This window comes from Solanum pennellii, chromosome 1 (genome assembly GCF_001406875.1).
Source record: "Solanum pennellii chromosome 1, SPENNV200".
NCBI classification, from domain to species: Eukaryota; Viridiplantae; Streptophyta; class Magnoliopsida; order Solanales; family Solanaceae; genus Solanum; species Solanum pennellii.
The window spans coordinates 62,174,425-62,187,046 of record NC_028637.1 but is presented as its reverse complement, the minus strand read 5'-3'; the positions used below and the strand labels follow the sequence as shown (position 1 = coordinate 62,187,046).

The following is a 12,622-nucleotide window of genomic DNA, read 5'->3' as shown; positions in this document are numbered from 1 at the left end:
GGGAAAAATCTTTTCGGAGAAGAGATCTTCTCGAGAAAGAAGGCAGAACAAGCCATAGTCCCATACAAAAGAGGGGAACCTTCCCAAAGCTGAGAAATATACTAAGAACAAGTTTAAGTGATTGAAATCCATACGAAATACTTTGGAAGATGGCTCACTAGGTTTCAGATTTTGATCGATACTTTGCTCGAGTCTGGGTCTTCTTTTCACCATTTATTTTTCTGTTTGTGTGGGAGTCACTGTTTTCTTTGGCGCTCGTCGTTGTCTTTGTTCGCTGCGCCATAAAAGGTAAACCGCCCGTAATATTCCCCTTGTACTTGTTTTGATTTCTTTGTGTTTCCTTTGGCTTGCTACTGCTATAAGGATCCTTAAAGAGTTTGTTGTCGTATATGTCTTAGTCAGGTGTTATTTGTTTATTGTTTAGGTGTTATCCATGGAGTGTTTTGAATGTTACAATGTTTTAGTCTTTTAGAGTTATGCATTCAAGAATATGGTTTAATATATATGGGGATTGCGTGTGTTTCATAGTCGTTTCTGGCTCCTTAGAATGGTTTTTTTCTTTTTCGCTTACGTCCAGTTTCTTACGCCTGCATTTAGTTAGTTCTAAAACTATTTGCCTGTTTATTCCTATGCCTATATTCTTGTTCGATTCACGACTGTCGTATGTGAAAAGGTTGATCGGTTTTTCGGGATCAATGCGTCTTAGTTGTATAAATTAAAAAAAAAGAGCTCTTTGTAGTAGATTTCATTTAGTGGCTAGGTGTTCCTTTCTTGTTTTTTTTTTATGTGTAAAGCTCCGTTAATACATCTTAGGCTACTCATATTTTTTTGACCCGAAGCTTTAGATTCTTTTCCTTTTTCTCGTTTTCCTTCATGTTCATAGTATAAGGCTGGAACATGCTAATTGAATCTTTCTTACTGCTGTTATTTGCGTCTGTCTTTACGACTAGATATCATCCATGAGTCGTAGCATTCTCATTGATAATTTTCCTTGTCTACGTGCATACAAATTATTTCTTTTCTCGGTTGTGATTTATTTTACTCGATTTTTATATTCTTTTTATGCCCATTTGGTTGTCTGTTTTACTTATAGTATATGCTAGGCTCTCATTACAGTGTTAAAATGGCCCATGCCTTCAAGCGTTTGATCTGATGCTCTGTGAATGGATTTTGTGATAGTATAAGGAGTTTGCCTATTATGCATTTAGTATCACAAATTGTTTTAACCCAATTTTGCATGGCATAATATCTTTCTTTGACTTTGGGTTTATTATTCTTTCAATACCGATATACCATCAATCATTGGAAATAAATTCATGGTTAACCTCAATGCTGTAGAGCTTATCATTTAGTGCTATTGTTTAAGGTGTCTGTTTATTAAAAATAAAAAAAAAGATGATAGTAGTAGAGTATTGGTTAAAATAAAATTAAAAGAGAATGTGTTATTAAGCTTACTTACATAATGCTTACTAGAAATAGATTTCAAGATCGTTTATATTTAATTGGTGGTATGCCTTCCTTTGTGGGCCCTCGGGATTTAGGGATGAGTTTAGTTTTACTTATTCGTGCATTTTGATTTCATTATATGAGCTTGCACTAACTTTATCCTTGTTTTCTTTTCTGCGATTTTGTCCGAGTTCGTTATTGAACTCCTATTTTCTCCTTGCCCTTTCGAGACGTGCCACAAAGGCTCAAACTACTTTATCAAGTCTCCCACTCCAAAGCGACGAGCAGGCCCCTCCCTAAAGCCGAGGAATATGGAGTCAATGGAGAGTTGAAAAAATTGGGTCATTAGGATCCAAAAATTTATTTTAAGTTTTCTATTTCGGTTGTTGTTGGGCATAAGCCCATTTAATTATTTTACTTATTGTATTCTTAGGATTTAGGACAGGTACAGATGAAGTGGACCGAAGATCCAAAAGAAAAATGGGTCCAAATACCGGTCCAGGCGGATAGAATCCGGACTTGGACCCAATATCTCTCCCTCTCCCTCTCTCTCTATCTCTCTCTCTTGTTTGTTCATTTATTTACTTGCTTTATTTGTTGGTAGTTTTAAACGGTCGAAAACTCCAAATCCTCGTAGAATGCCGTAAACGTTTTATCAACTTAAAACTAATTTCAAACCGATCCTAAAAAAGTGAATATATTTATAAAATTGATTACTTAGTTTCAAGCAAAACTCTAAGCAATACTTTATTTCAAAATAAACTAAATTTTAGCAAGATATGTTAGTTGTCGGAAAACCGCGTTAAGCGGATGTTTTAGGTGCTTAACACCTTCCTACAACATAAATATGAATTCCCGAACCCTCTAATTGTTTTCAAACAAATTTTTCTGTTAGGTTATTTGGAAACAATAAGTTTTCTTAATTTTTTCTTTTAAAAATTAAGTGGCGACTCTTTAAAAAATCGAAAACTTTTCAAAAACAAATATTTTCCCAATTTCCGATAAAATAGAAATGGCGACTCCGCTGGGGATGTAGGAGGATTCTAACCTTAAAACTAACGTTATTTGGCTATTTGTGATAAATTTTTTATTTGTTTAGTTTACTTTAGTTTTGAAACTGTTGCTTTCATGACATATTCCCGCCAAACGGCAAGTAGTATGCATTAGGAAAACGAAAGTTACATGGCTTTCCACGGCTTTCTTCAGAAAATACACAAGAAATCATTTGGAAGTATCAAACAAATAGTTGGAAAGAGGTCATTCGACGTTGTTTGGTAGCTTCACCCCGATGTTTGTCCGACTCGGGTAACCGTCAATTTGAAAACTATTCTAGTAAACCTAAGATAGAGCGAAACCAAAACCAAATTAAGAATTAGCCTAAGACGGCTTAATACCCAAGGTGTATTAAGTCCATTTAGTAGAAAACCGCCAAAGTCGTGTCTAAGGTCTTCGACCTCGCGACACATCATATTATTTGACATTTGAATAATGTACGTGTGAAAACCAATTTGGGGGTGGGGAAAAATCTAACTAGTTTCTGTTTTTGCAGATATGGAGAGTTTCCCAAAGTTCGACATGGTCGTCTCAGCGCCACCTCAACTCACGATGTGGTATGATAATTTGGATGGGGATCATAGAAGAACCCTCAACAAATACGTAGGTGCATTAACAGAACCGATCAACATGAATGGTTGAACGGTTGGCCGGAACTGGTTGAGGTACTTACGGGATATTGGGATAGCCAGAGGATGGTGTTTAGATTTGGAATCGCCGAAATTACCCTGACTTTGGAGGAAATAAGAGACTGTATAGACACAGTAGGCACTGTGATAGAAAGGAGAGCAAGAAAACAAGAAGACATCTTCATCCCCAATAAGCCTTCCGTAGAAGATATTGCGGACTGGTTCGGGTTGGGAAAGGACTTTGCCTACTGGTGCCAAGAATCCCACGTAACATTCAGGGACCTTTATATCCGATTTGGACATGCAAGATTCTACACCACTTACAACCGAGAGTTCAAGATCTCCTACAGAGAATGGAACGAGATTCGTCCTCTAGCATTTGCTGTGGCGTTATTGGAAACAATGGTCTTCCCTCATGGTCCAAGTTTGAGTATCAATACCCGAGTTATAACACTCGTACACACCTTGTTCAAAGGGTATGAGAACCAAGGGACAACAAAATACTATCCTATAGCTCCGGTTATCCTGTCCGACAGTATCGAGCCTTGGGAAAGTGTAAAGAGGGACATCGATACTTCCAAGGATGCAACCTACTCCTTTAGTGGTGGATCCTCAGCCATTTAGCAAAGGGTGCTGGGACTCGGGAGCTGCATACTCTTGACAACAAGAATACCCTCAAGGATTTGAATGTCCTGTTGTACTGGGCAAATATGAACAATCGGAGAACAAGGGGGAGATGGGCTCAAATATTCTCCCAATTGAGAGAAGAAGACCTCCAATGGATGCTCGACCGTTTTATCTCCAAAGAATTCATTGTGGAGAGCTGCAGACAGATTGTGCTTCCTCTACTAGGTATTCAAGGGAATTCTCCCTTATGCACCATTCCGAGTCTTGCGACAGTTCGGGAGGAGACAAACTGTACCCAAAGAAGTGTACTATGGCGCTTATGTATACGATATTGGGGATGATAGAGTGCACGACGCGACTGAAATGTTTAGAAAATGGAAAGGTGCCAAGCATATGGATAAAGACACCATCGCCCCTGACCAATTCAATGCTAGGTACGACAAGGGTTACAAAGAATGGCTTAAGAAGGACATACAAAACGTCTGCTTTCAAACTCCGCATAGCTTTCGTAGTGTAACAGATAGAGAAGCCAAAGCAGTGGCCGAGCTACAAGAGATAAAGAAAGAGGCCAAAGAGGTGTACGCTAAGTTTGTCGAGAACCAAGATACTCTTGAGAGGGTGACTCAAGAGGTTGAAAGACTGAGGCGTGGTTATGATGATTTTGATAACAGGATCAAGGAGAAAATCGAGAGGAAGCGATATGAAAGCTTGGAAGACAAAGGACGCCTGGGTGAAGGTTTCTTGCTGATGCTAAGATATATGTTTCAGCAACACAAGGCTCAGAGGGACGGTGACGGAGCAGGATCATCTGGAGCGACATAGTGGACCTCACCGTTGCGTGGGTTTTTATATGTATTTACATTGTTTTAGCCCCTGCGTGGGCCTGCCTTATTGCACTTTCAAATGGCCCCTGCGTGGGTTTGTCTTTAATATTTATTTCCCCTTTGTGAACATTATTATTCACTAGTAAATTTTATTTTGGGGGGAATTGTTTATTTGGTTTAAATTCACACGTACATCATTCAAATGCGCTAGGCCTACCCTTGGCGCAAAAGGGTCCCCCTGTATGTTTTAGGACGCGATATATGTGTGTTTAACTGCTTATGTGTTATGTTTCTATGAATGAGGATATCGTAAACCCACTCCTATCCAGAAATTTCCAAAGAATATACAGAAGCCACTATTACAAAATGTCCGACCAAAATTCCCAAGTCTCAAGTTTCTCACTCAAAAGACTACCTCCTATACCACAAATCCTAAAACATTACTCTACCGTCTCAAGAAAGGCTAAATCACTGCTATGGACAAAGGTAAGAACATCCAGATGGAGCTCACTGAAGTAGAACTACAAAGAAAGATTGAACGGATCACTCGGGAAATTCAAGAAGCCAAGGAAGAGGGGCTCAAAGTTGACGTGGACACCACAATCTACAAAGCTGCAACCGTGACGTTGGATAAGTATCTGGCATCACAGATGAAAAGAAAGATAGATGTTGAGACGGAAATAGAGGATTTGTGAGAAAAGTTTGACATGCTTCGATTGAAAGTGCAAGAAAGAGAAGCGAGGATAGAATCTGAGACAACCACTCTATTAGCTAAACTTCGGGAAATGGGCGAAAAATACCCCGTCTATGAGCAAGGAGACAATAGTGATCCCGACAACGCTCGCCCTGAAGCGACTGAGGAAGACGACGACGAGGAAATCGTCTACAAACCTCAATTACTAGGTCGTCTGAAAGGAGGAGACCAATGATACAACAAGAAGAGAAATGACTAACGTGTCTCCATCATTTCGTCTTTTAAAAAAGAGACTCTACTGTTGCCTTTCAATTTCCTTGTAATCATAATGAATGGATGAATGAAAATGTTTTATCTTGTACTCGAACTACATTGGACCTGAATTCTCCTTGTGACATACGTAGGCAGTCTTCCTAGGCCCGACCCCTATCTTTAAAAATTTTCATTTCCCCTCCATGTTACTAGAAAATACGAAGACCTGATCAACAGATGTCAAAGAACAACTGCAAAAAGGCTGTAACTCAACATGATTTAGCCTTCCAGAGACAGCGTCAAAACTAAAACAAGCAAACTCCTGCTTGTTAAAAAGTGTGTTTCCGTCCTCACTCGTGGGTCATAGATATCCTCAAACAAAGAAACTTGTGTGTTTATCTTCTCTCTAATGTGATATTATGCATTTTGTACTCTGAATCTGCACTGACAAATCTGCCTTTGAGTTGTTTTCCTTCTCAGTTACTTTGAAACTGATCTGTGTCGATCAAATGCTGGCAGATCATCCTTATTTCACCAGATCAAAAGGTCCGTAGATTCCTTCCCTAGACAAAGCTCAGACAGAGGAAAGACAGTTATGGGGGATAATAATGAAGAAGTGAGCCTTAATGACGTTGTGGTGGCTCAACCTACCGTGGCAGAACAAAATGAGTTGATTATGCAGCAGATGCAGCAGATTGCAGAGATGAGGGTAGATATGCAACGGAGACAGGATCTGCCTCCACCAGGATTTGCTGCTAATGCTGCAGATGGAAGGCCTCCAATCTATTTCCCTTCCTCAAATATGGATCCAACGCAGAATCAACCATCTCCACCTGTTCATAATCCCTTGGTGATAGATCTGACTACCCAAAATCCCCAATATGCTTCAGCATCCTACCAAACTCCATCTCCCCTTCAAAACAACCATCCCCAAACGCCACTCCATCCTCAAAATACTTACCATTAGACCGCTCCACCCCCACAAAACCAAAACCAAAGCCAAAATCAAAATCTAAATGCTTTCAATCCCAAAACACCTCATCACCATTTAAATCAGAACACCAATCCTCAGGCCTACCCACAGAATTACCAAACCACCCAAAACACTCAAAGTCCCTCTATAGCTCCACCCCTATTGAAGAGAGCCACTTTCCAAGTTCCCGTCCCTGCCGAGCATGATGTGCACGGTTCTGAGTTGGACCGTTACGAGGAACAAGAAAAAGAATGGAGGGCAAAGGAAGATGTAAGGGTCGATATAAAAGAGGAAATCAAGAAGGCCATGAAGGAGCTACAATGCGTTCCCGACATCGCTGGACTTAGTTACGAGGACTTGTTTATCCACCCAAAATTGGACCTTCCAGAAGGGTTCAAGATTCCAAAGTTTGACACCTTCTGAGGAGTGGGCAACCCTATGGCTCATCTGAGAGCCTATTGTGACCAGCTCGTGGGAGTTGGAAGGGATGAAGCTTTATTGATGCGGCTTTTCAGCCAAAGCCTGTGTGGGGAGTCTCTCGAATGGTTTACCTCACATGAAACTAGGCAATGGCCCAGTTGGAATGCATTGGCCAAAGATTTCATCGATCAATTTGCCTACAATATAGAAATTGTTCCCGATCGATACTCTTTGGAGAAGATGAAGCAAAAGTCAACCGAAAGCTATAGGGAGTTCGCCTATATGTAGAGAAAAGAAGCGACAAGGGTAAGGCCACCCATGACTGAGAAAGAAATCGTTGAAGTGTTCGTGCATGTGCAAGAGCCGGAATATTATGATAGAATCATGTTGCTCGTTGGAGCCAAGTTTGCCGAGATAGTCAAGATTGGTGAGACTATCGAAGACGGATTAAAATAAGGAAAGATAGCCCGTGTAGCTGCATCACCTGGGTCTTCAGGTTTGCTGAAAAAGAAAAGAGAAGAAGTTGCTGCTATTTCATATGGGAGAAGGAAAACCCCCAGAAGCTCATCGTATTCCCAAGGTCATTCCCGACCCTCCCCAAAGTCCTACCAATCTTGTTATACGCAATCTAGTCATCCCAATAATCAGAACACTACCTCCGTTCATCCAAACGTCCAAGCTCCCGTATACCAAAGTCCACCCCTCAATTAGCAAATTCCATCTCCCATTTACCCAAATTATCCTCCACCCTACCAAATTCCATCTCCCTATCAGGTTATTGCTCCCAACTGTGCTAACGTACAGTCGAACTACCGAGCACCCCCTCCTGTATATCAACTCCAAGCTCCACTGTACCAAGATCCCCCTCCAAATTACCAAGCTCCATCGCCAAACTACCAAACAAATCCATATCCAAAAAGGCAAGCTCCCCGTCCAAATACCAGAAATAATCAACAGGTGCCTCCTCCTTAACAAGGAAGTTATGACCCTCCCCGACCCAGATTTGAGAACATGCCTTCAAGGAACTTTATCGCATTCGCTGAAAGCCATACCAAACTATATGAGAGACTGGCTGCGGCTGGATACATCCATCCTGTGAGGCCCAAACCCGTGGATGTCAATTCAAAGTTCTACAAACCCGATCAGAGATGTGCTTATCATTCCAACAGTGTTGGACATGATACCGAAGATTGTAACAATCTCAAGCATAAAATTCAGGATCTGATTGATCAGGAGGTAGTCTCTCTCCAACTGGCGGCACCAAATGTTAGCACAAACCCGTTGCCGAATCATGGAGGCGGCAATGTCAATATAATCGAGACAGATGAAGACTGGTGTGGAATGAAGATGATTACTCCCATCGTTCACGATGATTTGGAAAGGGCTATCGCTTCTCTAAGCGTCAAAGAAAAGAAAGAGTTTGTTATTTTGACACCTGCGAAGGCTGTTGCTTGGTGCCGTCAGAAACTCTCGTCAAGCCTAAGTTTGTTATTGAAACTGCTGTTGCTCAAGGCATGACCAGGTCTGGAAGGTGTTACACTCCTGACGAGCTTGATCTCGGAGGACAGAAGAAGGATCAGGCTAAGAGGCCGATAAACAAAGGAGAAGCGGAGGAATTCTTGAGGAGAATGCAACCAAAAGACTATTCCATCGTCAAGCATTTGGAGAAGACTCCAGCTCAGATCTCTGTATGGGCCCTACTAATGAGCTCTCAATCCCACAGGCAGGCCTTAATGAAAGCTCTCGATGATACGTACGTACCCACGGACACAAGCAACGATAACGTGGCCGCCATGATTCATCAGGTTATCCGAGGGCACCGAATCAGCTTTTATGAAGATGAGCTGCCTGTTGAAGGGAGGTCACATAACAAGAAGCTACACATCACTGTGATATGCAGTGAAAAGGTTGTCAACCGCGTCTTAGTAGATGATGGATCTGGTCTGAATATCTGCCCGTTGTTGACATTGAGGCAGCTAAGGTTTGACCTTGGGAAACTGGAGCAAAACCAGGTCAACGTGAGAGCCTTTGACGGGGTTCAGAGAGACACATTGGGAGTAGTGAATTTGACCATTCAAATGGGCCCCGCAGAAATCAGCACGCAATTTCAAGTATTGGATATCGGTACCAGTTACAAACTTCTTCTGGGAAGGACGTTCATCCATATGGATGGAGCCGTCCCCTCTACTCTCCATCAGATGATGAAGCTCATGTGGCAGAACAAAGAGCTGGTTATTCATGACGAGGGGAGTCACTCTGGAAGACAGGTGCCAATCATTGATGAGATATTGCGAGGTACAGACGTTTACACGGTAGAGCTGGTGAATGCCACTGGTGAAGACTTGGCTCCGCAGACTCCAATGCATGCCGTGTACAAGATGATAGCCACCGTCATGCTGCAGAATGGCTTTGAGAAAGGGTTCGGATTGGGAAGAGATTCCCAAGGAATTATTGAGACTATTCCGGTCCTTGTTAAGGGATCCATATATAATCTGAAGTACATCCCCACGGATGATGACATGAAGGTGAAGAAGAAAATGATAGAGCCTTGACTAAGACGATCCCACATCTATATCAATCCTTTCCAATCTGGGAGAATGCCGAGCATGAAGACCTCAGGGAAGGAATCTGTGACCTCTTCGAGGAGATCAATGCTGTTGTGGAGGAGGAGATAGAGCTAGCTGGTATCCACGATGCTGAGCCAGGGGAGGTGCTGCAGAACTGGACCTCCACGCCGATCGTGATACCCCGAACTCTTCGGTAGAAAGGCGTCATTTCATGCACATTAAAATCGGTGACAGTCCGGAAGAGGCCCGAGACCCACCATTTTTGCATTTTCTTAACTGTTCAAATTTTTGAATTTTCATTGTGATGTTCAAAAAAGCAACATGGCCTCATGCCATGGCCAAAGTTAGCATTGTTTTTAAATGAAAGCCTCTTTGTTTTTAACTTTATTTATTTAGTTGTTTGTTATACCTTACTTTCCTAATTTTGTCTGTTTATGATTTCAGTAACTTAAGTTACAGACCTGTCAATGTCATGTCATGTCACGAGTTAAATGAACAAAATGAGGCAGGTTATGACAAGGTTGACGATTATGAGGAAGAAAATGGGGAACCAGATTATGTCGGTTCGGAATTTCGGCAGTTCGAGAATCAGCCTAAACCAAATCTAGAAGAAACGGAAATGATAAATTTGGGAGATCCGGAATGTGTTAAAGAGGTTAAGATCAGCACCCACCTAAATGAAGCACAGAAAGAGAGCCTAGTTAATTTGGTTTCTGAATATATTGATGTGTTCGTTTGGGAAGTCGGTGACATGCAAGGGTTGAATACCGATGTAGTATCTCATATGCTGCCAATTAACCCAGAGTTCGATCCGGTGAAGCAGAAAACTTGAAAATTCAAGCCTGAACTAAGTTTGAAGATTAAGGAAGAGATCACCAAGAAAATAAAGTCCCGATTGGTGGAAGTGACACAATATCCAACCTGGCTGGCCAATGTTGTTCCGGTCGCCCAGAAAGATGGGAAAATCAGGATTTGTGTCGACTACAGAGACCTCAACAAAGCTAGCCCGAAAGATAATTTAATAGTTGCCGAATATTCATATTTTGATTGATAACTGCTTAAGGATGAAATGCAGTCATTTGTGGACTGTGTGGACTGTTACGCAGGCTATCACCAGATTCTGATGGATGTGGAGGATGCAGAAAAGACGGCTTTCATTACACCTTGGGGTGTATATCATTACAGAGTGATGCCGTTCGGCCTCAAGAATGCTGGTGCCACGTGCATGAGAGCTATGACGACTATTTTTCATGACATGATTCATAAAGAGATTGAAGTGTATGTGGATGATGTCATAATCAAATCCCGCGAGAGTACGGATCACTTGACACATCTAAGGAAATTCTTTGATCGTTTGCGTCGCTACAACTAGAAGTTAAATCCCGCCAAATGCGCTTTTGGAGTTCCATCCGGGAAATTGTTGGGATTTATAGTCAGCAGAAGGGGTATTGAGATGGACCCTTCTAAGATTAAAGCAATCCAAGCGTTACCTCTGCCGAAGACGAGAAAAGAGGTGATGAGTTTCTTAGGGAGGTTAAACTATATCCATCGATTCATAGCTCATTCAACCGTGGTGTGTGAGCCTATTTTCAAGCTGCTGAAGAAGATGCCCCAACAAAGTGGACTAAAAAGTGTCAGACCACTTTTGATGCTATCAAGAACTATTTGTCCAATCCACCGGTATTGGTTCCTCCGCGAGAAGGAAGTCCTTTATTGCTGTACTTGTTTGTCTCAGATAGCGCATTCGGATGCGTACTTGGTCAACACGACGAGACAGGAAAGAAGGAAAAGGCTATCTATTATATAAGCAAGAAGTTTACTCCATACGAGTCTCGTTGCACTTTGTTGGAGAGAATGTGTTGTGCATTGACGTGGCTCGCCCAGAAGCTGAGACATTATTTGTCTTCCTATACTACTTATCTCATTTCCAGAATGTATCAATTGAAGTATATTTTCCAGAAAGCAATGCCGACCGAAAAGTTAGCTAAATGGAAAATGCTGATCATCTTGTAGAAAATCCCGTTGATGAAAAGTATAAACCACTTAAGACTTATTTTAACGATGAAGAAGTGTCATTTTTGGGTGAGGATATTTCTGAAGCATATCCAGGTTGGAGATTGTTCTTTGATGGAGCGGCAAATCATCAAGATAAAGATATTTGAGCAGTCTTAGTGTCAGAATCTGGTCAGCACTATCCCATGGAGGCTAAGCTCCGATTTAATTGCACGAACAACATGGCCGAATATGAAGCGTGTATTCTTGGTTTGAAAATGGCCATCGACATGACTGTCTACGAGTTGTTGGTTATTGGATATTTAGACGTTTTGATTCATCAAGTTCGAGGAGAATGGGCTGTGAAGAACCCAAAGATTACACCTTACGTACAGTATGTGCAGAAGTTGTGCAAAAGGTTTCGCAAGATAGAGTTCAGACATACTCCCAGAATACAGAATGAACTGGCCGATGCTCTTTCCACCCTCGCTTCAATGATTAAACATCCGGATACTGATTATATTGATCCTCTGGATGTAGAACTCAAAAAACATCCAGTCCATTGTTCCCATGTTTAAGCAGTACCAGACGGTTTGCCTTGGTATTTTGACATAAAGAGGTATTTGGAGTCTGGAACTTATCCCGAAGATGCTACGTCCAATCAGAAGAAGTCAATACGCCGCATGGCTCTCTATTTCTTTTGAAGTGGGGATATCCTGTATAAGAGGACTCCAGATTTGGGTCTTCTAAGATGCGTTGATGCCATCGAAGCTGCGAGGCTTATTGAACAGATACATGTTGGAGTTTGTGGCATGCATATAAATGGACTCGTTTTGGCAAGAAAGATTTTACGAGCCGGATATTTTTGGATGACTATGGAGAATGATTGTTTCAAGTTTGTGCAAAAATGCCACAAATGTCAAGTGCACGGTGATTTGATCAGAGTGCCACCTCACGAACTTAATGCTATGAGTTCACCTTGGCCATTCGTAGCTTGGGGAATGGATTCATCGGTCCGATAGAGCCAACCGCTTCTAATGGATACAGATTCATTTTGGTTGCCATTGATTATTTCACTAAATGGGTGGAAGCAGCTTCTTACCAGTCGGTAACCAAGAAAGTGGTGGCTGATTTTGTTCGCAACA

At 41.7% G+C, this 12,622-nt stretch overlaps 2 protein-coding genes across 2 annotated transcripts; both read left to right on the top strand.

Annotated features, from left to right (window-relative positions):
- The first annotated feature begins 7,236 nt into the window (after nt 1-7,236).
- On the top strand, nt 7,237-7,890 carry LOC107021859 (velvet complex subunit B-like). Its single transcript, XM_015222580.1, has 3 exons — nt 7,237-7,345; nt 7,415-7,602; nt 7,693-7,890. Exons 1-3 carry the CDS (start codon nt 7,237-7,239, stop codon nt 7,888-7,890), a joined length of 495 nt encoding a protein of 164 aa, XP_015078066.1.
- Nucleotides 7,891-11,473: 3,583 nt separating this feature from the next.
- Nucleotides 11,474-12,055, top strand: LOC107021850. Its single transcript, XM_015222571.1, has 2 exons — nt 11,474-11,594; nt 11,652-12,055. Exons 1-2 carry the CDS (start codon nt 11,474-11,476, stop codon nt 12,053-12,055), a joined length of 525 nt encoding a protein of 174 aa, XP_015078057.1.
- The last annotated feature ends 567 nt before the right edge of the window (nt 12,056-12,622 follow it).